The 25,443-nt window shown below is 36.8% G+C and overlaps 2 protein-coding genes across 10 annotated transcripts in view; both read left to right on the forward strand.

Moving 5' to 3' along the window:
* Positions 1-14,011, forward strand: part of prkacba (protein kinase, cAMP-dependent, catalytic, beta a) — a 20,524-nt gene extending 6,513 nt beyond the window's left edge. For 3 of the 4 annotated variants that reach the window (XM_064333417.1, XM_064333419.1, XM_064333416.1), the window contains exons 2-10: positions 6,166-6,227; positions 6,903-7,031; positions 7,690-7,788; positions 8,154-8,236; positions 8,446-8,572; positions 10,291-10,386; positions 11,146-11,268; positions 11,726-11,890; positions 12,024-14,011. In XM_064333417.1, the coding sequence (XP_064189487.1) occupies positions 6,166-6,227; positions 6,903-7,031; positions 7,690-7,788; positions 8,154-8,236; positions 8,446-8,572; positions 10,291-10,386; positions 11,146-11,268; positions 11,726-11,890; positions 12,024-12,149 (1,010 nt within the window). In that variant the 3' untranslated portion in view covers positions 12,150-14,011. Of the gene's footprint in view, positions 1-1,421; positions 1,862-6,165; positions 6,228-6,902; positions 7,032-7,689; positions 7,789-8,153; positions 8,237-8,445; positions 8,573-10,290; positions 10,387-11,145; positions 11,269-11,725; positions 11,891-12,023 lie in introns of those variants that run through there. The other variant, XM_064333418.1, reaches the window with a different exon arrangement.
* Positions 14,012-15,494: 1,483 nt separating this feature from the next.
* On the forward strand, positions 15,495-25,174 carry samd13 (sterile alpha motif domain containing 13). Of its 6 annotated transcripts, XM_064333423.1 has the most exons (6): positions 15,509-15,632; positions 16,273-16,390; positions 17,960-18,081; positions 19,795-19,836; positions 21,052-21,167; positions 21,845-25,174. In XM_064333423.1, the coding sequence occupies exons 3-6, from the start codon at positions 18,006-18,008 to the stop codon at positions 21,986-21,988; spliced, it is 378 nt and encodes a 125-aa protein (XP_064189493.1). In that variant the 5' UTR covers positions 15,509-15,632; positions 16,273-16,390; positions 17,960-18,005; the 3' UTR covers positions 21,989-25,174. The 6 variants fall into 6 exon arrangements, with proteins under 6 accessions (XP_064189494.1, XP_064189493.1, XP_064189497.1 ...); XM_064333424.1 differs by lacking the exon at positions 16,273-16,390 and having other exon boundaries at positions 15,495-15,632; XM_064333427.1 differs by lacking the exon at positions 16,273-16,390 and having other exon boundaries at positions 15,534-15,640; positions 17,969-18,081.
* The last annotated feature ends 269 nt before the right edge of the window (positions 25,175-25,443 follow it).

A 25,443-nucleotide genomic window follows, 5' to 3' on the forward strand; every position in this document is an offset into this window, starting at 1 on the left:
TAAGTGAGCACAGCAGACTTCATCTGGTTAGATAGGCAGCAGCTTCCTGCAGTTTGAATTCTCTTTGCCGCTGCAGTCCTGTTAAAAATATCTCCCGAAGCACGGCTAAAATGTAGAAACAAGAGCCATTACGCTAATGTGGCTCTTCGGTTAATTGCTGAGCACATTTGAAACCACGCATTTGGCTAATAATGTGTGGACCCATTCTGTATTTAATGGAATGTTGGAGATGTCTTTACTTGATTTCCTTGAATTAATATGGCAGTATTTCAATCATTTGTCATGTTACAATCCAATGGACTTGTAATGACTTGCTAAGAATCTTTTTGAGAATGTGCCCAGTAGGCCTAGCCTATATTTTTCACTATTTCTGTGCTGCTTCACACCATGGTGTATGACACAAACAGCCACGCAGTTTTACCTTTAATATGTGCTAATTTAATATATTGATGTTTTTAATATTTATTAAGGTTTAGTTCAGTGATCATTCTTTTTTGTTGTACTATAATAAGTGGTGCAGTAGAGGTGAAGATGTTAAGTGCTATACAAGGGCTTAGCTATTTAAACCAGTGAAAGACAGTTCTTGAATGTTATTAACACTGAATGTTAGCATTAGCAGCAGGAAAGGTGCAGCGGATTATTGCTTGTTGCAGGGCTAGTCTGCGCTTCGCTGTTATGAGGAAGTTGAACTGTCTGTAAAATGGCGCTGAATGCTCATGGTAAAAGTGTAGCTCAGTGAAAGCTGTTAAAAAGAAGCGCGCAGTTGCACACATTGGAAAAATGCATGCATGCTGTGCTGGGCACAGTAAATCCTGAAGTGCTCACCTGCAGGATTTATAAAAGAGTGTTTTACTTGAGGATACGATGTAATAGAAATTAGGAGTTAGTTACTCAAGCAAATTAAATTTAATCAGCATTGAATTTTCATGCTTAAATTTGTGTTTTTCGCTTGACAAGTGCTTCCACTAGATTATTTGATAATAAAATGCCTTTGATTTATTCACAAATCAAAAATATGTGTTGTAACTTGTTCACATTTGGTCTAGGTTACCAGTAATTCACAGAAAGTCTTACGTAGCGGTTAAGGTATGCATACTGAAAGGCAAAAAAACTGACTGGAAAGATCTCAATTTCCTACCATAAATATTTCACCATTAATATGTGACATTTGTCCCTCTTTAATGCATTAGCAGTAGGTGACCTTGATTTATACCACCTACCACTAAGTACCCCTTCCCTCAAATCAAAACATGTAGCCTACAAGCGGCTGTCCTAAAATGTTGGTGTTAGTTGTCTCTTCTAGTTCAAAGTGAACATCATCTGTGGCATTTTACTCCCAGGTGCCCCCCCCCATTCCTCCAATGAGTTTTCATTTTGATCTTAACTTTCTTTATCTCTGCATTAAATCCTTGTTTGTGTTCACACTCGTATTCAGCACCACAAAGAAGGACGTAAAAGGCACTTAAAGGGTTAAGAACCACTCTGTCTAGTCAATGCTACAGCTTGAAGTCAAGTGTTTCTGTGCGGATCATGTTGCTATGGTGATGCCCTATGCTTGATCTAATTGCAAACATCTTTTTGCATCATGGTGTGCTTACATCCTGGGTTCCGTTTTAACATCATCTCAGCAATGCGTACTATAATATAGCTAACGCTCGGGGAATTCCTTTTTTTGTCGACCTGACCTGCATTTGCTTAGTTTGAAACGGTTGTGCTTTTCCTTTACCTTGCTGCTGGGAATGCTGTACATCTGGAACCTTATTTTTATTGATTATTTGCATTCTGCTGCATTTTGGATTCGTGAAAAATGCTTGTAATGTTTCTGCAGTATGTTTTCAAAGAGTTAGATTCAAAATGAATGGTGAGTATATGTTCAGATGATGCCATTTCATTGTGCATGTTACTGATCAAAGACATTTGATCATTTTATTTTTTTAAGTAAATAAACCAATCAAATAAACCATTTTATTTATCATCTTGTCATAAGATATATACGTCTGTTTAAAGACATGCAGAAATAAGGTGCACGGCTGTTCAAATGGTATCAGTTTGCATGGTGTATATACAGTATTCGTTTGATTTTAGTAGATTTAGTAGCAAAGCTTTTCTAATGTTTACATGCTGTGGTAGTTTTTTCAATGAAGTAGCATTGTTTTGGGAAGGGATGGCTGCTGAATATTGTGTAAAGGTGTCACAAAATGGATAGTATTCTGGATGTGTACAGATTGTTTTCAGATTGCATTGCACTATTATGACTCAATAATAGTGCAATGCAGAGGTGTTCATTTGGTAAACAAAAGGCTGTATCCGATTTGTGCCATGATTTCTTTGCTAATACAGAAATATATTGTACAAATATCTTAAAAACTAGTACATCGGTATTGTTTGCATGAAAATATTGCAAATTTGACAATATGACTGCATTCCATTGCCCATGCTCAGGTTCACCTGATTCACACCAAATTAGCCTGTCCTCCTGAGCATTTCTTTGAGTTTCACCTGTCCTTTTAAAGCTTATAGCTGACCCTGAAAATATTCCCATTACAGCTATTGAATACTTCCTCACTCTACCCCATCCAGCCACGGTCAAAACCTAAAATGGCAGTGCTGCGGCTTTAAAATAGACTACTGCTTGACTGTTTGAAATATACTAACTAAACAGGCCAGCAAGTAATGACTTTGTATGTCTGTTCATTTAAACATTTACATTACATTTATATTATTTTAGGATGGACAATGTAATGCCTGAGCAACAGGAAGTGCTACTGATTATGATATGATCTACGAGCCAACTACTTCAACTGAGTGTGGGCACATGAAACCATAGCAACACATTAACTCACAGAACTGTTTGAGACCATTTCATCAGAAAGAATGGTTTGATGTAAATTATTTGTAAAATGGCTGAATTGGAAGTGGTGAGAAATATTTGTAACGTTTGATAACTTGCACATAACAAAAATACTCACCAAATGCAGTTGAAGCATGAAGAGGGATTATAAGAGCCAGGATATTATATAGCCTATTTCAGTCTGAAGGGAACGATGTCCAAGGTTGTGTGCTGTTCAGTCTGAATGAACCCAAATAATACTGCTTTATGTGATGTTTGAATGGAGCTTAAAGGGCTAGTTACAAATGTAATAAAATAGGTTTCCAGAATTTTGCTGTTTCTCACAGAAGCAATAGTCAACAATTAAGGTGAACGCACGAGCACATTTTTCAATATTCAGATTTAGAAGGGACAGATATTTAAAGAATTAAAATAACACATTATAAACTAGGTCCTTATTGAACTATATTTTTGATTTTGCATAGACCGATAAATGAAAAAATGAAGCAATTTTGTGTTCATTGAAATGAGCTGTTTGTAGCTGGCTGTTGAATCAGGTTGAATCAGACCATCGATATGAGGCGTGGAGAAACCAGTCATAGCTGAAGTACAGAATAGCTCTGAGTTTGATTAAATTTGTGTCATCCAGTGTCAAATACTCACCCCTGAGGCTAGAAAATTCCAAATAATTACATCTATGTTATAAATTGCCGATGTGTATACTCTCATGGACGAATATAAAATTGCAAATGAATTATTATTATTATTTTGTAACGTTTGTAAAATGTGCTCTTTTAGTCTCTTTTCATGAGTTATGCAACTACTGCTTCCCATTTGCTACTTTAGTGTCATTCCATGCCAGCTTAACCAGTGCCTTACCCTCTCAGTTTTTTCCAGAATTGTCCAGAGAATTTTCAGGTGTGACATTATTATTATTATTAACCTGTGTCCTAGTAAAGTCAGTAAAAAAGGGGACCTTGACCAGTAATCATCCAAACTTCAAGTTATAGGCCTATATCGCTCCTAATTTTATTAACAAGACTCAAATAAAATACTTTTATTTTCTGCAGAAGATCTTTCAAAGATCTGCAGTCTTTGCAGATCTTTGAAGTTGTGTGTGTGATGCCTTCCAGTGTTGTCTGTTGAATGTTGATGCACACCACATATTTCTTGCTAAACTGCCTTTTAACTTCTTATTCTTCATTTTCTAGGTTTAGTTGTTGGATTTAAAGTGAAAGTATTTACTTAATAGTGCCACTGCTTGGACCACAGTTCCCTCAGGGCAATGTGTAATTGGTTGTAGTTCCCCAGGGAAGAAGGGCCTCAGTCTACACAGTATTCTTCTTTCCAGCCTGTGTGCACTGTGTGCTTGCTTTGTACAGTACATGTGTCTGTTCAAATCACAGTGTAGGAATTTTCCATCAGTGGGAGTGGCCTGCTGTTGCAGTTGGCCATTTTTCATGCAGCGGTCCAATGCTCAGCCTAAAATTTAGGAATTGAGTGTGGTTACTTTGACAGTAGTTAACTTTCTACTGAGGGAATGTGGTCATTGGGAGGGAATTTATTTTCTTATGAATACTCTTATAGGTTTAGCTTTCTAAATATAGGTTAGCTGTATAGTGGGATTATAGTTGGCTATGGTGACCTATGGGATTGTAATTTAATGTAATGTCAGTTGTCTTTTGGGGGGCAGTGCTTTTCCTTTTCTTCTTTTTTAAAGGGGAAAAAATGCTCTTAATCCTGCCCAGGATCAGAATCGTCTTAAAATGGTTGCATTTTGGATTTAGGTCCATCTTAAATATAACTGATGTAAGGCATGATTCAAAAGTATTTGTTCAAAATCTGTTTACTCTCAAGTCTTCATCTACCCCGTAATAAAATTATTTTCAAAGTGACAACCAGGACTAGGGAAAGATTACCAAGAGGGCTTATTTTACTGTATGTCTTTCTGTCTTCCTGCTCTTGTAAGACCTTTTCAATTCAATATCTGATGTGCTTCTTTTTATATTCAAAATCCTCCCTTTCTCTTTCCTCATCATCCTATCCATGTGGGTGAATGTTCCTGCAAAACCTTGGTGAACTATAGAGACTTTTGGTATGCTCATTCTTTAACAAGATGTCCAAAGTCACAGAGAGTACACAAATCCTCATTCTATATGTACTGGTTACTGTAAAATTACATTTTAAACAAGGATTATTATTATTATTATTTTTATTATTATTATTGTAGGCTGTATTGAGACCTCAGAATTGCAGGGCGCTATCTGCCATTTTACAGTTATGAGATATTGCTTTAAAGTTTTCATAGTTTCGTTTTGTTTTATTATTTTATTTTATTTTTTACTATTTTTAAATAACATTGAAAGTTAAAATTAGTTTAAAATTAGAATGGGCTTGATAATTTCATGCTTAGCATTAGGACTGGCCCACCGTAAAGTTTCATATTAAATCTTTAATGTGTTGAATCTGTGTTGTCCATGTTGTGGTCGAAAATGACTTAGATGATTATGATCATTGCTCAGTGTTTGTCACGGAAGTCGTGGGTGTTGCGGATTCTGTGATTATAGGTTTTTCTTTTTCTTTTTTCTTTTTATGGCCATTTTAAAGGTGTTGGGTATTTAACACCAACATTTGGACGGTGATCTAAAGAGTACTTGTGTATAACAAAAATATATAGGCCTATAGATGGTACTTTGAGCCTGGCTGTTCTTAGGTCTCAGTTTGTAGGACCTATCCCATGTGTCATATTACAACTTATAGGCTAAGTGCACTGTAACTAAACCAGTACATTATTTATTTCATGTTATTAGTTTTGACCTTATGTTTTATCTTTGAACCTCTGTGACTATGGACAGCTTAACTGCTTTGTTTTTCATATATCTCTGTTTGTCTTTGCTTGTAGTAATACTGTGCTTTTCAGACCATACCTTTCTGTTATTTAACAGTATTACCTCTGAAAGTGATGTACAATAGCTCCATTATTTGAAACGAGACAAATCTGGTTTTCAGGATTGTTCATACTCAAATTATCCATCTGAAATTTGGAGACCTGTTGGCATCACTTATAGGATTGCTTGCGTGGGTGTTGCAGTGGGTTGTAATCTTACAGAAATGAGAAGCATTCGTTTTTCTAATGGTGTGGTATATTTAGCTAACATTTAATGTAGATGGGAGCTTAAAAAGGTCGTTCTTTTTTATTGATCTTCCTCCAGTAATATTGAACTCCCTCTTACATTAAAGATTTCTCTGTTTGCTGCCCAACCCCGAATGTGCCTTATAGGGAAATATAGGCCACGCTCCATGTGTGCTGAGTTTGTTCTCATTTCTCCTTACAGTGAAAGAGTTCTTAGCCAAAGCCAAAGAAGATTTCTTAAGAAAATGGGAGTGTCCACCACAGGTAAAATGTGTTAACATTTCAAGACATCCGCTTTCCAAATGTTCAGGCAGCAAGAGGCCACTTTTTAAGATTTTCCACGTGAAGGCACTTTTCAAACAAATCTATATTTGCCTACTCTGCCAAGTGTTTGAAATCAATTTAAGTGCAATTCACTTGATTCAAATCCATTTATAAAACTCTTCTCCATTCATAGTTTTTCCACAAAGAAATCTATAGACATAATGTTTGCCATTTGCAGTCCCAGATGTCTTTAAATCCCAGTTGCTGTACAACTGGCATAGCTATAGGTATTACAGTTGATTTGAGTTGGTCTACTATGCTTAACGTACAATATATTTTACATTTAAGTTGTTGGCTAAGTCCTGGTTTCCACTTGATAATCAGTGATTGAGATCTATTTGCCCAAAATTAATTTGTACTTGTTAATATTTGTTCATTTACTTGCTTAAAAAACGAAATACAAAAAACACAAAAAAGTCTTGCATTGAAAAATATTTTCTTGAAATGTAAGCAAACAGACATTTTAGATTTGAATTGTTGGTGTGTCATCTTAATTTGAAGAAATGCATTTATTTGTTTGTGATATGTGGATATTGTGCATATTGTGCATATCTGGACATTCATAAGCATCCTTGAGCTGTTTTACATATGTGTAATATTCTGTTCATCCCTCAGAGCACAACTGGTCTAGATGACTTTGAGAGGCTAAAAACTCTCGGCACAGGCTCGTTTGGAAGAGTTATGTTGGTAAAACATAAAGGAATAGACCAGTACTACGCAATGAAGATCCTGGACAAGCAGAAGGTAGGTGAAAATTGGATAAAATATTATTGAATGCAAAAGTATTGGGAGAGTGATATAATTTTTATTGTTTTTTGCTCAGTACTCCTGCACATTGGATTCAAAATGAAACAGTTAAAGTGCTGACTCCGCTTTAATTTGAGATACTTGTGTCTATATCAGGTGACCTGTCTCTGAATTGCAGTCTTTTTATTTCTTTTTATTACTTTTTATTAATATGTATAAAAAATTTGTGTAATTCCTACACTGACCACCTGACATGGGTATTGCTACCTTCAAATTAATGCTGACAGCCTGCAATTTAACCTCGTGTTCATCGCTTTATTTAAAATCTAATGTTCTGGAGGACAGAGCCAAAACAACAAAAATTATGTCACACACCCAATGCTTTTGCATTTTCTTGTAACTTGTACTGCCAACAAATACAATTGAATATATTGCCCAGCGTTATTTAAATCTTTATTTATAATGAAACTTCCCTCCAGTTATCCAAATTTCTCAGTGTACTTTGCCAGTTACATACTAATCTGTAATTACATTTACATTTTAAATTGTAATTACAATTTATTTAATTGTATTTTTATTTATTTATTTCATTGTAGTAGCTGTTGTTTTTGTACGTAATGTCATTTATCTTGATTATGTTTTGTCATTTTAAAAGGTGGTGAAGCTGAAGCAAATAGAACACACATTAAATGAGAAAAGAATATTGCAGGCTGTGTCCTTTCCCTTTCTTGTCAGATTGGAGTATGCCTTCAAGGTAAATTCATTGCTTGATAAAGTCAAATATGGAACTATGTGGAAATGTCAGATTCTGCTAAACCTCTTTGGTCAGAACCTTTTGGCCATTGGATGCATCAGCCAATTTCAAAACAAAAACACCAGTCTGATGCATGGGGAGAGTTATTTCCTTGATTAACACTGTTTGTCTAAGGTGTGCTTATATCACTTTTCTTCAAGTATTGCATCAAGTATCACCATTTGTGAGTTTATCAGATCATCCAGTTGAACATAAAAATTATAAAATGTGAAATTATGCAAATTGTACATTTTAAGAATGATTAGGAAACTATAAATAATTATGATATGTTAAATAATTGATTTCCTTTCTATCCTTATTTTTAGGACAACTCCAATTTATACATGGTGATGGAATATGTTCCTGGTGGAGAAATGTTTTCACATCTTAGACGAATTGGCCGGTTCAGGTAATATTCTACAGTGATTTTTTTTTTCTTTAAATCAATTTTGAAATTCCTGCTCTTTTTTTTTATTTGATTTGATTGATGTTTTTATAACCTTTACCAGTCTTTGAATGTTGAACGCTCTCTCTTTTCGTTAGCTCCTGTTTCTTTGAAAAAAACTTCCATCAAAGTTTACTCTGGACTAATATATTTCTTTTCTTTCCTCCCCACAGTGAACCTCATGCAAGATTTTATGCAGCTCAGATAGTACTGACTTTTGAGTACCTCCATTCACTAGATCTTATCTACAGAGATCTCAAACCTGAAAACCTTCTAATTGATCAGCATGGGTACATCCAGGTATGTAATAAAGTTTTCAGGTTGTTGTTATTACATCTGCCAGCAAGTTGATAGGTATTATGTTGTCGCCCCATTTTGTCTGTCCATTTGTCTGTCTGTCGGTTTCCATCTCATCTAAAAGGTGCTCTATTGGATTGACTGCTCTATTGGACTGTGCAGACAATGGGAGTAAACTGAAGTCACTCTCATGTTTGTGGAACCAGCTTACAATGATGTGTGCTTGGCGACATGGTGCATTATCCAGCTGGAAGGAAGTAAAATGTATCCATTTTAAAAAGGGTTGACTGTGGCCACAAAGGGAGCCATATGGTCAATGTGTTGTTATCCTGTGGCTTTCAATTGGTGCTGAATTGGTATTAAGGAGCCTAATGTGTATCAAAAAAGAAATCTCCACACCATTACACCACCACCCTGCTCCGTTGACAGAGATGAGGATGGGTCCATGGATATGTGCGGTTTACGCCAAATTCAGTCGTCCAGTTTTGGTGATCACGTGCCCACTGTAGCCTGATCTAGGCGGCAGTGCAGTGTAGTGGGTAAGCAACTGGGCTTGTCATAGGTTCGGTTCATGGGTAGGACACTGCCGTTGTACCCTTGAGCAAGGTACTTAACCTGCATTGGTTCAGTATGTATCCAGCTGTATAAATGGATGCAATGTAATTCGCTCTGGATAAGAGCGTCTGCTAAATGACTGTAATGTAATGTACTCTTCCTGTTCTTACCTGACAGGAGTGGAACCAGCTGTGTTGGTCTTCTGTTGTAGCTGTAAACAGCTGTTGTTTGAGTAGTTCCGATCTTTACGTTAGCTTGAATGTGTCTGCCCATTCTCCTCTGCCCTCTCGTTAACAAGGTGTTCTCACCCACAGAACTGCCTGACTGGATGTATTTTTTGTTGTTGTGTATTGCACTATTTGCTGTAAACTCTAGAGACTGTAGTGCATGAAAATCCAAGGAGGCCAGCTGTTTCTGAGATGCTGGAACCACCACATCTAGCACCAGCATTCTCATCACAGGCGAAGTTGCTTAGATCAGGCATCTTGCCCATTCTAATGTTTCGACTTGCAACAACAAAACCTCTTCTCCATGTCTGCTTGCTTTACATATTGAGTTGTAGCCACATGAATCACTGTTTGGAGGAACAGGGTATCTGCGCAAGTGAGCAGGTGTTCCCAATGAAGTGTGTTTGCCTCGGTTCTAAACAACACATTTCAGCCTGCAGCAGAAAGGTTCTGTTATTGGAACACAGTCCCTTCTATTCACAACCTCAGAAACAATTAGGGACCTCCTTTTCACCGAGCTCAGTGGCTCTTCATACGAGTTGGTGTCATGGAGCCATTGTGACAATCAAACAGGCACATGGGGCTGGAAGGGCTGTATGCTTGTCAGCTACAAGAGTCATTGCAAGGTGTGCTTCTCTCCTTAATGCGCATGCGTTTTAAGAATTGTCTACTTGAATAAATGGCCATTAAAGCCCTTCATTTGCCATAATCATCACCTCTTCCTTGAAATCCATAAATGAATCCTATTGCTTTAAGGCTTGAAACCTGCTCTTTGCGACTTTTAAAATTTTTTTTTTTGTCTGTTCTCATTTAGACTTTACAATTGTACTACAGAATATTTAATCTCTTTGAGTTTTTCAGGTTCGTCCCTTCTTGATCTGTTTGTTTGAATGTGCTCAGTAGTGACCATCCAACTTTAATTTTTCTTGTGTGTTTCAGGTCACAGACTTCGGCTTTGCCAAAAGAGTAAAAGGCAGGACTTGGACGTTATGTGGAACACCAGAGTACCTGGCACCAGAAATCATACTCAGCAAGGTTGGAAATTTAACGTGAATTAATTATTTAATATTGATTCATTGAATTATAGATAGTAAAGTTCATTGTGGAAACAGTCTTAATTTATAAACAGTTGCATATTAAGTCAACTATTCTCCAGAACTGGAAAACCAAATTGCATGTTCATAAAGGAGTCTTGTTTGTATTCATGCTAATCTTAAAGTAATTAATCAAAGAAAAATCCTTCGGTAACTTTCCTGTTGCTTTGGGGATGATTGAAGTAGGGATGGGCAATATAACACAACGATAATTATCGAATGCCATAATGGTCTTCGCCACCATATGGTTTATTGCCTTTTTTTGGCTTTTTTTATTTTTATTATACCTGAAACAGTAGTAAAAAAACAAACTAAAAGAGGCTGCGTGAAATGCTTCTTAATAAAAAATGTTTTAAAACGTAACCATGTTTTGGTGACAGCCAATCGGCAGCTAGGTCGCACAGCTTCATGGAATCATGTGTTTTTCTCGATAGCATGGAAGTTGCGAGGCCTTGCTGCTGATTGGTTGTGTTATGGTCACCCAATAGATAACAGTGGTGACATTGTTCTGGAAGAATATCACGCAGCCTCTGAAACATCTGGGTTAAGTAAATTGACCAAGATGAAAAGAAAGGCAATACGCCACACGGTGGTGATGACCGTTATTGCATTTAATAATTATCGTGCGGGATATCGCCCAGCCCTAGATTGAAGTTGCATTTGTTTATTTGAGGGGTTAACTGGACTGATTGTTTTACAGGGCTACAACAAAGCTGTGGATTGGTGGGCACTGGGGGTTCTAATCTATGAAATGGCAGCTGGCTACCCCCCATTTTTTGCTGACCAGCCAATCCAAATCTATGAGAAAATTGTGTCTGGCAAGGTAAGAAAATATGTATTTATACAAATGTATTCTATTTTAGTTAGTTACAATCAAGTAGACTGTAAATAACACTATAACGCAATGATAAAGGTACGGTATGTTAACCACTGAGCTACAAAATTAGCATACCTATATTTCACCATGAGTATGATGTTCTTTTCCATATAAATGCCAGACCCACTGCTGGTATGCATGAGAAATTTAGTTTTTTTCAATTTTGAGCTGCAGAAATTTAAATTTTGCAGTTTAGGTCAATGCACAGACTGACTACGAATATCAAATAGTTGGTCTGATGAAGTGTTCCTCTGTCGAAGGCCATATTTCTTAGCTAAGCCTTAAAGATTTTTTTTTATCCATATGGCTTTTTCCATTGTAGCGACAATATTGTTGAACACACTGGTTTTGTTCAGTAAAATGTATAACCAGTTATTTATTGATTTATTTATTTTACTTTTAGGTACGATTCCCTTCTCACTTCAGCTCAGACTTGAAAGACCTCCTGAGGAACCTGCTGCAGGTGGACCTGACCAAGCGCTATGGCAATCTGAAGAATGGCGTAAATGACATTAAAAACCACAAGTGGTTTGCCACAACGGACTGGATTGCCATCTATGAGAGGAAGGTATGAAGGAGCTAAAAAAATTTGCAATATGTTGTTGTAATTTTAGTGTGTACATGTCTTGTGTTGTCAGTTTCATTGTGCTGTACAGGCTGCTTTGTGGCGAATGGTCAGGATTGTTTGTTTGTGTTTAAAGGTGGAGGCTCCTTTCATACCAAAGTGCAGAGGCCCTGGAGATACCAGCAACTTCGACGATTATGAAGAGGAGGACATCCGTGTCTCTGTCACAGAAAAATGTGCAAAAGAGTTTTCAGAATTTTAGCACAAGAGTAGTGTTGCATCAGGGCTTGTGTATATATATATTGGGATATTTGCACTCTGCTTTAAAATGGGGTGGAGCTGAGTCCATCATGTTCATATAATTACCTTGTTCCTTCATTCCACAAGGCTGAATGAGGTCCTTATTGCCATTATCCTTGTGTGCAGTTATCTCTGACTCATTCACTGGCACATTTAAGCACTTCTTGTGCTGCAACACAAAGACCTAGACCACATTCTTCTTTTCTCCCCCCTCTGTTTTTAAAGCAGTTGTCGCTGTCTTTAAAGTTGTTTTCCCCTTTTTTAAACCAAGTGTTTTTAAATAAATGGGAAAGTCTACAGTGAGCGAAACGGAATTTTTGTTGGCACATGTTAAAGTAAGCGGTTGTACCGGGAAGAATTTCACTTGATATGTGATGGGTAATTGAAAGAAGGTGTTTCTTCCAGTTCTTCCCAGCTAACAGTTTGTCTGTTACATGTTTTGAGATTATATATTTTATAAGTTAAAAGAAAATCCTTTTAGCTCAGACAATATTATTGAAATGCATTGAGCATCATGCAGAAGGAGTACTTGCTCTTAATGCATTAAAGTATACTGGTCAAATAGCATAAACCCCTTACGTGTTTAAACCAGTACCAAATTTAAAATGAATGGATTAATAAAATTCCCAGTGGTTTTTCCAAAACCAAAACTCCCAACAAACTTTAAGACTGATGCTTATCCTTTGAAATAGCTGTGTACTACAGAGCTCTGTGCATTTTATTAATAATTAGGCAAACCTAATTATTAAGCAGGAAACCTTTAGTAGATGTGCTTGCCATTTGTAGCAGTGTTTTACAGGTTTGTCAACTCATTGAAAGTTTCCTTTTAACTCCTTTTCCCATGTATCAAAATATGTTTGGCAATTAAAACACGATGAGACATTTTCAAGTACACAAATATAGGATTCTATGAAGAAACATATAGGCCTTTTCGTTACTGAATAGTACAAAAATGCAATATTGCTAAATTAAATGGTCTCTTATGATTCATATAATGTATATGAAAAAGGGTTACTTCCTAGTTTTACCAGTGGAACAGTGTTGGTAAAACTGGACTTGTGATGTGCATACACTTTTTTTTCCTCCATCATGTTAATGCTTTTTTTTGTTTCGCAAGTTCTCAAGAGAGATTGTAAAACTGCCATATTTTTGTTTTCAATTTTACTTCAGCATTTTTAGTTGAGTTTGTTATGACAGAATGTAGTGACAACTAGTATATATCTATGTTAAGTTATATTCACACACCAAGTAAAGCAAATTTTCACATGTTGACATTTGTCAGCTTCTGCACCTTTCTGTCACATTTAATCCAATCTTTGTTGAACTAATTTCATAAGACACAATTGTTTCTTATGTATTTTTATTTATATACATCTTAGAGAAAGAAGCTGTTCAATAAATGTCATTTTTAAAGGGTTAAAACAACTTAGTCCTTCCTCTTCTGAAAATGTTTTTCAGTCTCATTAACATGAAGATACCACAGTATACCACTGAAATGTAGTCACATTTGTCAGTTGGTATGACATAACTGATGACACTTTTTCCTAACCATAACAATGCAACACAAAATAAAATCATTTGGAAATGATAGTACCTGTTTGTAGTCAAATACATTACATTATGAGCTCTACCATGATTCACTTATGGATTTAGTTTGTTGGATATATTTTACAATGTCATTAGAAGGCTCACACTGACAGAAATGTTGTCCTCTAGTATTTACTTGTATTTGCAAGGGAAGTAAAAATACTTTGCTGTTGCATATTATATGTAACTATATATATATCACATTAATAAATTAAAAGGAAACCCTTTGTATTAAAATGTAAGAATCTTTTGTATTTTATTTGGACTGAGGACAGACATACTGTTTGCTAGCAGTATAAAATAAATACTACAGTAACTTATCATTCATGGACATAACACCTTTAATAAATCCTAGTAATTGCATTTCCCTTTCTTTTCAGAATTGCAGTTTCATGGTTCCATCAAAATCACTCCTGTAGTTTAACTTAATTTTACTTTTTTGTTTTTTTATTAGTGGATTCAAGTAACAGAGTTTGGTCATTATGATTAAGTCTTGAAATTTTGAAGTTGTCCCAAATTAAATCACCAGTGGTGTTGGAAACATGATTGTGTTGGGTAACTATTATTACTTATAGTGTACAAAAGAATCAAACCACACTTCCAATGTGTAATTATACACTGAAATAAAGGTGAAAATTTTCAAAGCAAAAACATTCTATAAACAGTCCCACTCACATTCAAGTCCAAAGGGGTTTTTCAGTGAATACTGTAGAAATGTGTTCTGGTACAGCTTAAGCTTTCACGGTAGTTCTGATCATTTCAAAGGCAGCATATTGTTTCAAGCATATTGTTTTTTTTTTTTTGTTTTTGTTTTTTGAGGTACTTGTTTTCGTGAATGACTCCCGTCATATTCACAACACATTGCAAGGTAGGAATATTAGGGTTATGCATGGCTTCCTTTTCTTCAACTCTATAACAACTTCCTGGTTACTGGTGGGTTAGTCTAGCATGTCTGTCATAAGGACCTGTTGGATATTGTCTTTAAGAGAGGGTAGTTGAACTGAGAAAGTAGTCTGAAACCCATTGCTTCCTTTCCCCCTGAAAATGTGACATTGGAAGGCACATGCATTTCAGTCATATGGTGTGCTATATTAGATATGTATTTTGTATGTGCAACGCCTGGAGGTGTATGCAAGTCCTTCACCTCATGCATCATCATTGAGAGTTCTGCACAATGCAGAACTGCACTCTCTCTTTTATGAAACCATTTGGAACATATCACCGTCATTCTACTATTGCTTCAAGCAGTAAATTTGTGGGTGTTGTTACCTCAACACAGGCGTTGCTGAGAGAAGCAGCAGCACTGCACCAAACCACAGGTAAGACATATCTGAAGACCGCCCCCCCCCCCCCCCCAACTACTTCATATTCCATGAAAGTGTTAGTACTAAGTGTGCATTTTTTAACCTGAAATTTAAATTACTGCTACTGTTAAACTGTACTTTTTAAAAACATAACTACGGGACCTCTAATAAATGTTTTGATGTGAGCAATTTGAATTAGAACTTGTAATTATTTTGATATCAAAACTTCACTTTTCAATGATTCATATAAAAAAATCTGTATTGTAATTGAGCTAGTTCAGTTTTTTATGTAATTGAAATGAATTATAGTCAGAATTATATTTTCTATATCAGAAAAACGTATTTCCATAGCTAACTATGCTAGCAATAAACACAAGAAATGTTCATTAGCAATGAAGTGATTATATAGAACTACTGTATCCACAATCCTTTGTAGACTACTGGCTTTTGTGATTGGATACTTCGTGATTTTTGTCGGGAGCTCTATGATGTGAATTTAGCGCTGGGAGGAAGCTATCAACCTATTTTCAGAATCGAATATTTGCAGAGAGAAGGTAAGTGCGTCTTTTTGTTAATTTTCATGTACTGATGAAAATGTACAGTTGATCTCAGAGACATATTTGTTTTTCCATGATGTCCGGTTGCGAATTTTTTTACATTTTATTTTGCAGCTTGGTTGCTGCTGTTGCTAGCAAACCAGTCAGCTAAATGTCACACGCCAGCTACTTATGCTGTTTTACTGCTGTTTGTAGCTAGGCAGATGACACTAGCTAACTAGCTACCTAGCTATTAAAAGTGTTCACGAATGTCCGTACATAAACCGACTTCCACATTTTAGCTAGCTTAGCGGTTTAGCCTATGTGTCTTCTTCGCTAGCTAGATAACTAAACTAGCTTGCTAACGTTATCTAACGTAAGTTGCATTGGAGACAGGACGAGATGGGTTGAACTTGAACACTGGATTAGCTAAACTCAATGTAGATAACGTTAGGTAGCGAGCTATAATTATCTACTTAGCTAGCTACGTTACACACAGAGTAGGTCAGCAAACTACTGGACATTATATTAGCGGTGTGAACAATGTATTTTAATTAGCTGATGTTATCGTTTTAAAATCTGTTTTTAGCTACATAATTTCTTTTATCGCGCCATTCGGTGGTACTGTACCAAATGTAGTGTTTGCTATCCATTTAAGATGTTAGCTGGTGAGGTGAGCGTCTGAGGTTCTAGGTCTGGATTCTTCTGAGCTTGGGAAGTTAACTTAAAATCAGCTAATGCTAAGAAAAACAAGAAGATCATCGCTCACGTTGCAAGTAGGTAAAACTTAGTAGCCAATGCTGCGTTTTATTTAATTGTTGCATAATTGGTTTGTGTTTGTTTTGATTATTATTGTGCAACTAATGGTCAATCGCTGGTGATCAACAGCATTATTACTGTGTCTTCAGTAAGCATGAATTTGAACAAACAGGCTTTCTGTGCGGCAATGTCGGTAATTAACGTTATTTCGGTCAATGTCTAGTTAACGTTATCCTTGCAAAGAGGTAGACTAGCTAAGTTCCACGTCGCTAGCTAGTGCAGACATTCAACAACAACAAACAAAAAAATCATTTAGTTTGAATGCTCATGAAACATCTGAATAGTTCTAACAGGTGTATGCTATACATTACATTCTTTAAGTTCGTTACCTTGCTGGATACCTTGGGCAGTAGCGGCGATGGTAGCCACCTCTTGTTATTTATCATTTCTCGTAGTCTGGATTTCTACAGAGGGAATCGTTGTTTGCCTTATATAGACATTGTGAAGATGTCTCGTATTATAAGTTGTCAGGTTTTTAAAAAAATCTAATTATAAAAAATTATTCCGCGAATATTTTTAGTTTTTATTAGTAGGCCTAAGTTGTATTCCACTGAAATGCGTTATTCACCTTGTGTTTTAAACATACAACACGTTATCATCCGTAAGGCTGCGGTGTCAGTTGTCAGACATTTTGATTAAATAGATTCAATCGTAGACTATGTGGTTGCTTGAAATAATTGCTTGGCTACTATCTGAGAACTTTGGATACTTTCGTTAAACCGTCTGTGTATGGCCGAAATTTGGTAGCTTTGCTAATTTGCATTTCTGGTTCTGCGATTTTTGTGATTGATTCCTGATAAATAAGATTTTTTTTTTAAGATGAGGGTTAGGCCGACGCTAATGCAATTCATTTCTCGTTAATAACATACATTGATAAAATGAATAATAATTAGATTATAATAATATTTTAGCAGAATCTATGTTTGTATGATACTTGTTTAATTTATGCATATTAAGAAATAAGTCAAAGGTAGGCAATGAGGGCCATATCTGTTTCTGGTTTTCGTTTCAACTTATGGCCTTAATTACTGAATTAGCCCCACCATTTATGCCGTCTGACATTTTAGTTATAGTTCTTGATAAGCGCATGAATAACAGCCGAAGACTGTTCTTGTGTCCCTATCTGGTCCCTATGTGAAACTTTTTGCTATGATTTAATCTATGAGTGAACCAGTGTTGGTGTATAGTATACAGCCATTTAGCTCATTTAGCCAGGGTAATTGGTAACAAAACACTACATACACTACATCAGTTTCTACCCAGTTTGTCTGCCTTTCTTAATTTTTAAGAAAATCTTTTAAGAAATCTTAAATGAAAGATTCCTTTTGTGTTTTCAAATAGTAGGCCTACATGCAGGTGTTACATTTTTTATTTTTATATTATGATTATTGAAATATCACTCCTAGGATTTGCATATTGTTTTCAGTCATTGTGCTTTTATCAGTGTGGTGAATGCAGGTTGATTAGGCTTTGCATCGTTGGCTGAAGCATCACTGAAACTGTTTAAAATGTATCGATGGCTCCAGGACCTGGAGGAAATGCAGTGCCTAAAGTAGAGACATTAAAGGAACAATGCTTCTGGTGGAAAGATCGTCCTGCGATGAAGTGTTGCGACTGAAGACACCCAATGAAAGGACCACTACAGACGGTAAGGAAATCAGTGGGGACAATTTTAATGGCCGAAGAGAACAGTACTAGGTGATTTGCAAGAGCTGTTTGAAGACTTGCAGGTTGCTAGAGTGGAACATTATAATTCTTGAAAATTTACAAGGGGATGAACTGACAGGCTATTATGCCTATATAGGATAATTCTAAGCTGCATTGTACTTTTGTGTTCTATCTAAACAGTCTCTTTTAAAGAGATCATAGGGCCAAAAGTTGTTCTGAAGCATTTTGTAAACCATAACTTCCAGCACATTGAAATGGACTGATCAATGTTTAATACCATAGTTGTTTAATACCAAGTTATTGTTTGGTTATTGTTAGGAATTGAAGGGATGTTGATTGAGGACTAGGGCCAAAGAAAATGGACTGGAATAAGACTTTGGGTTAAACTGGACTGTTAAATGTTTCATTTCTTAAAATATGTGTGTAGCATGACAGCAGGCCTTTTCTAGGCTGCCACTGCTAATTGTGCATCCTGTGGGGTGATGCATAATTGCCCATTGCTTCACCACAGTATGCAAGGTTTGCAGCCTGCTTCATCTGCACAGTCCACAAGGTCTTTGGCAAGAATTTGGTGATACGATACGGTAGGCTATATTGCAACACTACAACCACTGCAATATCTTGCAATATTTAGTCAAAATTGCTGTGTGCAGAAGAATGCGTGTGAAAGGGCACTGCTGGAATTCACTGGGTCCTGGTCTTGCTTCCATGTCTTCTGAGCATGTTTGTAAATATAGCAGCTCTCTAGGGCACTGGGGAGTGCAGGGAGATATCCTTTCCCTGCAGCCCAGGCTGGTGACTGAACCAGAGGAAGAAAGCAAAGGTCCAGTCTTTTAAACTGTATTTTATGTACAGGAGATCAGGGTGTACGTTATTTGTGAGCTCCTCTTAAAATGCTACAAGCTTTAGCTTACAGGGTTACTGAATTTGGCATAAATGACTAGAAGGTAGCAGAGGCTGTCTACTTTTTTTTATAATTATGAAAATCATGAAATTTTTAATTATATCATTCAGTTATTATTCAGTTTCTGAGTGATTTGTATTATGTTTGCTTAAATTGGAGGGGAGAAGGACTGTTTCTGAGGGCCAAGTGCAATGCAGGGCTGTGCATTGTTGGAGCTGTGTGGGCTGGCTCAATATTGTGTTAAAATAGGCCCCTAATTCTTAATTTTCAAGGACGCTTTCAGTCATTTTTAATTGTAGCCATTCTAGCCCCAAAACATGGGTCCAGATGGTAACCTGGGTAAATTCAGCAGAGAGTTGACCTCAATAACAGTTGATAATGACTTGCTTCGGGAGATTGCTTATGATAATCAATCGCATATTCTGTGATAATAGCTGCTCTTTTTATAAATGCTCCTCAGTCATGTTGCTAAGCGACTGGCTTTTGTTCTGTCAGTGTAGAGATGTGTATAAAAAAATTTCATGTCTGTATGTTTTCTATTTTTGGTCATCATGTAAAGTTACACAAATCAAGTATTTCAGTAACTGCATTGGCTTTATGTAATATTTGGTTTGTGGAAGGCTCAGAATATGCCTTAATACTGCTATTAGTAGTGAGGTGAAGAAAAATGCTGTTGTCTTTTCTTTGAGGAAATTTGGTTATTATCAATCCAGTATTATAGGCCTACTTGAGATCGTAATCTAATTCCTAAAAATGCCAAAATAACATTGTCAAATTTTTTCTTCCTAGCTGGCATGGAAAATAAGGCAAATGGCTCAATGGACACAAAAAGGTCAGTGATAAAACATGGGCTACATGATTCATGTATTCGTGGAATGAATTTTGAATTGATTGGGTCAAAGTAAGGGAAGGTAGCATTCCCAGAAATTTAGAGCAATCCACCCAGTCCTCCACAGGAGGGAATTTTAAAACTTTAAAACAGGAAGAACAAACTTGGCCGGACTAGCCGGATCTGCCTCTTTTTAAATACCTATACATCAGCAAACACACCCAGTGCAATTGTTGCATAAATTACACCAATGCCTTTCCACCATAGCGGTGTGGAGTTTTAATATGGGCATATTAAGCCTGCCTACACTTAATATGGGCATAATATGAGTATATTTCAAATATGACTTACAGAAGGATGCTTTCTTGAACCTGAACTCTTCTGGTATCTCTCTCTCATATCATTAGGGTGGGACACCTTATATATCTGTAAATCCACATGACTTTATCCTCTGGCTGACTCTGATAGGAGCTGCCAGTAGCCCTATCAACATGACCATTCAGCTGCAAAAGTATTTTGGTTTATCGGATTTTTATAGTACACAAAATATTTTTTTACTGCTGCCCAGTTGATGTTTTTGCTTTAGTCAGATTTTATCTGATTTTACAGGCTGTCCTTCCCTTTAATTTTCAGTTTGTAACCCAATGATATACCCACACGGTCCACTCTCCTTCAATTTACATGCCACCACTGCACCACTGACATCTTGCTAGATGTCATTTTGAAATTGGGACATCTTAAAATTTGCTTTAAAAGGGCAAGGAAACACACTTGCAAAAGAATATAGAAAATTTGTCATAAAAACAGGCCATTACTCCCTTCTAAGCTCATCAAGACATATTTTTGTGACTTGAAATTGGCCAGATCACAGGCAATGTCATTTTAATTAACATCAGCTTAATACAGGTATCCAGAACCCTATTTACTTTCTTAGATTTCTGTATTTTTTCAGAAATGACTGTATTACGGTTTTGGTATCTGAGCCGTCTAGAGCGTCAAGCGGTAGCAGAAGTCGGCCGTTTGACGAGGCCTTCAAAAGAGTTGATCGCAAAAGGGTTTGCTCTGGGTTGTAGTAACGTCTTCCTTCACAGGTTTTGTATCATTGAATTAAGTGTAACGACCCCTTAACACACAATGAAAGACGTCATAAACGAGGTATCAGTGCAGGAAGACTGGTGTGTGACCTATCAGACCTGTTTGTTCCTCCCTTTCGCCCGGCAGCCCCATGGAGAACGGGCAGCTCCCTGACCCTGCAGACTGGGCCGTCACTGACGTCGTTAATTATTTTAAAGCTGCCGGATTCGAGGAACAGGCCAATGCTTTCCAGGATCAGGTATGGGCCGTTGCTTCCTTTTTTTCCCCCTTCTCAGTGTTTTGTTGAATTTCGGCTTACTTTCTTGGCTGTGGCAATGGGTTGTGTAAGGAATAGTCTTGTTTATTTGAAATTCAAGAGTTGGTTTTCATTTGTCTGTCAGATACAAAATAACTGGACTTTGTTATCCATATTCAGTGTTTGGCCTATAACTATAGGGAAATTCCCCCTATATTCCTGCTCAGTCACAACTGAAGTGTTTGAGTTTAAAACGTACTGAAATCACCTCCTTTCACTGTCTTTGTGTTTTGGTAGTTTAGAGACTGCCTTATTTCTTGATGGTTGCTTTGATAGTTTACCTAAGTGTGCTTTATGGTCTCTGATGTTTGCAGCTCCACCAGTGTTATAAATTTCACCTTACAGCTGCATAACAGGGTAAACCCTCAAATAATTTGCTAGAGATAAAGAGTGAAGACATTTTTATCTACTCAAATTGACACCACCGAGCAATTTTGTGTGCATGTTTGTTATTGGGCAAAAAATATTCTAGTATTTATAAAATATGAGCATGCATGCCATCCATTGCTTGTATGTTTTCACAAGTACAATTTAATGGTAGGCATTCCCTGTAGCACATTTACGGTGTTAATGGGGCATGTTAAGCACACCAACACACGTTAATATTTTATACCTTTCAGGAAATCGATGGGAAATCCCTGCTGTTGATGACTCGGAATGATGTCTTGACTGGGTTGTCGATAAAGCTGGGCCCGGCTTTGAAGATCTACGAGTACCACGTGAAAGCGCTTCAGACCCAGCACCTGAAGAACAACACGTCGTAGCGCCGCGCGCAGACGCGCACAGAGGACGACAATCACTGGAGGACGCAGCGAGGAAGCTCTGTCTGAGGAGACTGAAAAAGGCCAGACTTGTTCCAATCTGCGTCTTATGCAATTAAAACTGTCCATTTACAGGAGCGAGATGGATCACATAACCTCACTCTGTAGTGATATAATTTTGTGACCCTCAGTGCTGTACATTTGTAAAGGGAACTCTGGGAATCTCCAGGATTTTTTTCAGTTGCTTTTTGACCATTGTAGGCCAGAATCTTGTGTAAGTATTTAAGTACAACCACTAAATATTGTATCATATATGAAAACCCGACAGAAGGGAAAAATGCCATTTGATTTCTTCATATTTCAGGAAATTGTTTCATCTTTTTTTTCTTTCTTTTTTAAAAATTTCTCGTCATTTTATAAATCCTAGTAAATTAGGATTGCAACTCCTCCACTGCTGTCACGGAAAACTGAATAGTGTGTGCGTGCAATGATCGGGCCAAGTAGTGATCATTTGTGAAAGTCCCGAGACAACTGATTATGAACTACAGGGTGCTGTAACATTTGGAATCTAATTTTGCCATCAGGACTTTGTACATAAATAGCAGGTGAAGAAGGGGTAGGAGCAAATTTCAGTTTCAAGCCTTTCACCCAGATGTAAGTACATCCTTTTTGTTCTAAAAAGGGAAATGCAACAGTCAAAACCATACGACAAATGAGAAACCGTATCTATCGAGACAAGGAACTACTGACGATTGTCCTTAAAGCCGGTACAATGGCTGAAGAGTACCAGTCGCCACATTTACGTGCAGGCAATATTGTAAATACTTGACGATACTGAATAAGTGAAATCCAAATGAACATTCTCAACAAGCTGTTTACATGTATGCAAAGTGTAATGTTCCACAAATATCGCAGTTCACAAATTTGGAATTGCTGAAGTGTGAACATGTGTGACGCACTGAGAGGTACAGGTGGATCATAATGAACAAAACAATCGGGGTGCATTAATCTTTTTCGAATATCAATTAAACCGTTTTGGAACCGGCACTTCAGATGGATGCTTTCATTATTACGTGCTGCTTTCTCAGATGCATTGACAATTATTTGCCATGCTTTCAAATTTCTTACCGTACTGATAATGCATATTTTCCTGCTCGTTAGTTGCACAGTAAGTGACTGTGTAGTGATGTACCCAGATGGGCTTTCACACATTATGTTAATACAAATTAATAACAAGTGATGTACATGGCTATAATTGTGACTAGTAGGACCATTAACGGTGCCCTTCCCCTAATTTAGAGATTCATTACTTTAAGAACACTCTTTTCATGGTCAGGTCCTGTGGAAATCTTGAATAGTCCAATTAATGACAGAATTTTTGGGTGCATGTGAATATAGCCATTAATCTGTTGTCGGACTCCTGAATTTAATATAATTATATGCCTAACCTTTAATGTCTGTGTTTAAAAACAAAAAATATGTCTGTGTCAGTTTTTTTGACAAGCGGTGCTTTGATTGCTCGAAAGAGTATTTTTTTTATTCTTTAAAAAAGGAGTTTCTCAACGACTAGTCAGAAGTAAATTCATCTTCAGAAGGCCTATCTGAGCTTTGTCAGAAATTCTTGGAATTCTAATCAAATAATTCTTTATTTTACCATGCAGTTAAGTTTCATCACTGACTCATTCTTGTTAATAGTGTCACAGTGAAATGCATAAATTCTATTCATTGTTTTTTCACCACTGAAATGGTGCTGATTCTATGGTGACAACGAAGACCAGCAGCTATGCTTGCCTAGAACATTTTGTGACATCTCAAGCTATCCCTGTGGTTTTATTCTGTTTTTTTCTTTCTTTCACCTGTGAGCAGAAGAGTGTATATGTGAGCTACAGCTTCAAGTCAAGACACACTTCTGCCATTAGTCCACTGAAAGCATTCCGAATCCCCCCCACATATCAGAGTGTCATCGTGTTACTGTAAAGACAATTACTGTACTGTAGAGTTCACTGGCAGTAGCATGAAGTGCTAGGAGATGTATTGCATGATATAATTGCATCATATTTGCAGCTCAGAAAGAGTTGAAAAGCGACTCTAATGAATAATGATTGGACTCGTCATGGAAGTGAACCTGCTTTTAGCGGTGGTCTTTGAGGCTCATTTGTTTCGGTTGGAACGGAAGGGGGTTGGGAAACTATACACTAAAGACGGCATCTTTGTTATTCTTTCTGACCTAATGGCACTCGCAAAAAGTTTGTCTTTTTCCATGTGCAAGGGCTTGTTGCTAGTTCCCCCAACTCGTTTTTTTATACAGTATATATTTGTAAGTATGTTGGTGCTAATAAAAACTATGGAGACGAAAGTATCTAGCTTAGCAAACAGAATAATGAGAGCTTGACATGCTTCATCAAAGCAGTTTTTTCTTGTGATGAGTATATGGTTTCTCTGCTGAATCCAAGCACAGTGAAGCACAAGCACAGGACTGAATATAAGTTGATAAGCTGTGTGTATGAATTGAAATGCATGTCGGCCAACAGTTCTCCCTGTTTCTAGTGTTGTTTTTTTTTCCTCTGGCTATAGGCCTAGCTGTTGTTTGACTTGTGGGGAATAAACACTACTGAGAAAATGTCCGCAACCATAGTACATAAAGCTTTTTGGGAAACGGGAAGGTATGGTAAAATATTGAATAACAATGATGGACAGTTGGCATTCATCTGGTCATTTGCCAAATCTAGTCTTACTGTCATATTAGTGCTGTTCTGTCAACAAAAATTTACATTAAAAAAAACATATATAGCAGTGAAGTATTCAGTATTCAGTCAACAGATTGTGTAATTCTAAATATCTTAATTGGACGTATTTAAACCCTGATTGAATTGCACATTACTTGCAATACAAATGAAAAATTCTATTTGACCTTCATGAGGAACCAAAAACTAATTTTTAGACACTGTTATGGCTCACTGATATCAAAGTTTATTTGCTGTTTGATTTCTCCTTTGCAGCTGAACTTATTTGTATTTTGATGTCCAACCAAATTAGGTGTCAATATGTGTCATTTTATACTCCTCGTTTTAAACTGAGACTGGTGGCTGGGGTGAATTTAATGAACAAGTTTGACGTGGGCTAATTTGTATCTGTTCCAGGGTTTGTACGTAAATAAATGCTCCAGATGTGGTTGTTTTTCAATGAAAACATGACATCCTGTGTTTATTGTATTGCCTTTTGTCACAATGTTCTAATTTGTCAGGGGAAAATGTCATTTGAATCACAAAGAATAACATATTTTATTGCATATATTTTAACAAATAACTAGCCTGTATTTAAATCGGGAGGAATGTATCAGCAGTAATGGCCCAGGGAAGAAACGGCAACCTTTCACACCTGGTCTCCTTTCATTCTCCAGGGGGTTGTGTGCAGCTTCTTGTGACTGATAATATATGAATAATGTAAATTTTAAAATT

Source organism: Anguilla rostrata, chromosome 4, assembly GCF_018555375.3.
Source record: "Anguilla rostrata isolate EN2019 chromosome 4, ASM1855537v3, whole genome shotgun sequence".
Classification (NCBI taxonomy): domain Eukaryota; kingdom Metazoa; phylum Chordata; class Actinopteri; order Anguilliformes; family Anguillidae; genus Anguilla; species Anguilla rostrata.

Coding starts and splice junctions, on each gene's coding strand:
- samd13 (XM_064333424.1), top strand. CDS start 18,006: ATGCTTCTGGTGGAAAGATCGTCCTGCGATGAAGTGTTGCGACTGAAG. Junction 19,837..21,051: donor TGGCTCAATGGACACAAAAA/GGTCAGTGATAA, acceptor CCCTTTCGCCCG/GCAGCCCCATGGAGAACGGG. Junction 21,168..21,844: donor CCAATGCTTTCCAGGATCAG/GTATGGGCCGTT, acceptor TATACCTTTCAG/GAAATCGATGGGAAATCCCT.